The sequence below is a fragment of the Penaeus monodon genome, chromosome 25 (genome assembly GCF_015228065.2).
Source record: "Penaeus monodon isolate SGIC_2016 chromosome 25, NSTDA_Pmon_1, whole genome shotgun sequence".
Classification (NCBI taxonomy): Eukaryota; Metazoa; Arthropoda; class Malacostraca; order Decapoda; family Penaeidae; genus Penaeus; species Penaeus monodon.
This window is the reverse complement of record NC_051410.1, coordinates 39,896,390-39,898,990: the sequence shown is the minus strand read 5'-3', so window position 1 is coordinate 39,898,990 and position 2,601 is coordinate 39,896,390. Positions and strand designations below refer to the sequence as shown.

The 2,601-nt window shown below is 35.1% G+C and overlaps 1 protein-coding gene across 1 annotated transcript in view; it reads left to right on the top strand.

Moving 5' to 3' along the window:
• Positions 1-102: 102 nt before the first annotated feature.
• The window catches only part of LOC119589406 (valine--tRNA ligase-like), a gene marked incomplete at its 5' end in the record, with an annotated part of 6,325 nt that continues 3,826 nt past the window's right edge, over positions 103-2,601 (top strand). The window contains 10 exon segments of the mRNA XM_037938018.1: positions 103-195; positions 389-559; positions 892-1,017; positions 1,212-1,273; positions 1,488-1,547; positions 1,549-1,674; positions 1,932-1,952; positions 1,954-1,991; positions 1,994-2,023; positions 2,483-2,511. Of these exon segments, the coding sequence (XP_037793946.1) occupies positions 103-195; positions 389-559; positions 892-1,017; positions 1,212-1,273; positions 1,488-1,547; positions 1,549-1,674; positions 1,932-1,952; positions 1,954-1,991; positions 1,994-2,023; positions 2,483-2,511 (756 nt within the window).

Genomic DNA, 2,601 nt, shown 5'->3' with positions numbered 1-2,601 from the left:
TTTTTTTTGGAGGGTTTTTGTAAAAACGGGGGGAAAAGGGGTTTGGGAAAAATTCATTCCCAAAAATGCAGGAAGCCCTGGTTTTCCACGGGAGGGAAGAGTCGGGATTGGTGCATTTCAAGGCAGCTTTGGTGGGGCCATCAGATTCCCGCTTACTTTGTGGAAATTGAAGGGTCAACCTCACCTTTGGAAGATGTAAGACTTCATTTAAATTAAAAAAGCGAAAGTAACCCCAGAAAACCCATTTTGGGATTCGGGGTAAAGATGGCATCATCTTCTTCTCATGCTTATTTTTATTGTTGTTGATATATATAACCAGTGTGAACCTATGAAGTTGGGGACATTACTTTGTATTTTTTCTGAAGATAAATTTCAACTTATTTTTTAGAAGGATGATTATTGGGTCAGTGGTCGATCTGAGGAAGAAGCTCGGCAGAAAGCTGCCAAGAAGTTTAATGTACCTGTAGAAAAGATAAAGCTGACACAAGATCCTGATGTACTGGATACCTGGTTCAGCTCAGGCCTGTTTCCATTCTCAGTGTTCGGTTGGCCCAACCAGGTAAATGTGGCTTGCATGTGTAATCTAACTAGCTGATAGCATAAGATTTTATTTGATTCAGTCTGTAAATCTGTAAAAAGAAAAAAAGAGATAATATAGGGCCTTATAGTAAATTGTTCAAAAGTCAATGTTGCTTCCATAACCAAGTAGATATGGGACATTTTTGTAGAGGAACATGTTCACTAAACTGGGATGATGTGGTAGGGTGGCCATTTCCTTTCCGGTCATAATAATGTTTACATCACTAATATTGATGATGTTGCTTGCTAATGAGGTAGAATTCTCATTAATTATGATATTAGAGAAAATCTAATTATATACTCTATTTTCAGACTCGGGATATGGAACTGTTCTACCCGAATTCCCTTCTCGAGACAGGCCACGATATCCTCTTCTTTTGGGTTGCAAGAATGGTTTTCTTTGGGCAGAAATTATTGGACAAACTTCCTTTCAAGTTAGTCCATTTTTCTTTGAATATAACTTTCATTGGTGTTAGGATGGATAAACTGACTAGATATTCCTAATTATTTTGATATATTTTTTTTTGTTTATAGGTTATCAAAATGGGATTTTCAAAGATTGTATTGACATATTTAAGCGTGGAAAGGTGCTAATAGAAGGAAGGAAAAATGAAGCAAATTTCCCTTCCAAGGGGAAATGTCCTTACGCATGGGCGAATGCTCATGGACGCAAAATGAGCAAATCCTTAGGCAAGTATTGTCCAGTTGATTTTATCCTTTTGGATTACACTTAATGAGTTTGATTTTGTATGAAGTGGTGACCTGGGGAATCCGTTTAAAAATAAGTGTGGGGAAATAGTTTTTAATCATAATTAAGTTTGACTTTGCTTTAGTTACTTTTTTTTTGCCAAGTTCTTTGATTACCATTTATTTTGTGATAACCAAAACAAAGAATTTAATCTTTGTAGTAACTTGGATTTACAATTATATTTAAAATATAATCTTGCAGGAATAAATAGCAAACTGAGGAAACAGCAACCTGGACCCACTTTAAAATTTTGAAAAGCCAAGGAGGGGCAAAAGCGAGAAACCTCAAGGAACCCCTGAGTGTGGCATGATCCCTTTCGTTTTTGCTCTTTGTGCCTACACGTCAAGGTAAAAAAATTTTTATAAATTTTTTTTTTTTTTAATGAAACATGGTTTATGGTATGTTGAAAAACAATTAGGAAAATAAAAACAGTGTTTCATTGATTAGTAAAGGCGGGAATTTTTGCTTTTGTATGAATAAAAAAATAATTATATGATTAATTTTTTTGAGGGTTAAAAGTGAAAAAAAAATTATTACATAAAAATTTTTTTTGGAAAAAAAATCATGGTCAAGGGTTTCACTATTAATTCAAATAAATTGGGAGGGCGGATATCAACCTGGATGTTTAGTGTCAAAGGGTTTAGGAATTTTTGCAAAAAACTGTGGAAAGCACCAAATTTGCACTGATGAACCTTGGCAAAATTTTAAGCCCATGAATTTTGAAGACCCTTTCAAAAGATGGTAAATATGTTTTTTATTTATCTTTTTTTCAGGGTAATGAAAAATTTAAGATTTTTTTTTTCAAACTAAGAAAAACATTTGATTACTTTGAAAATTAGAAGACTTTAAGAGAGAAAAGGTTTAATCCTTCTACGAAATGTTTTATAATGACTGACGCAAATTATTAAAAGGGCAGTCAAGAAGCAGCAAAGGCCCCGGGTAATTCCAGCCCCGCCACAACGGGCCGTCCAAAACAACAGGTATGATAAAAAACTTCCAAACTTATGGAATTTAAAAATAATTAGAAAGTACGTTATATTGAAGGGTAAAGGCCCACACAAGCTACCTTCCCGGGGAAAAATTGGAAAACTTGGCTCTCTGTCACAGTACCAATCTCTTGCGCTGGGATTTCCACATTCCATTTTTTTTCAAAAGGGGAGGAACCCTCCCCAAAGCAGGGCACAGTCTGTATCTTCTTTCCCTGTTAGTATAGGGAGTTTTAAAGGGAAACAAACACCTGATGTGTAATCATATTTTGCTTGCTTGTCTGCCTG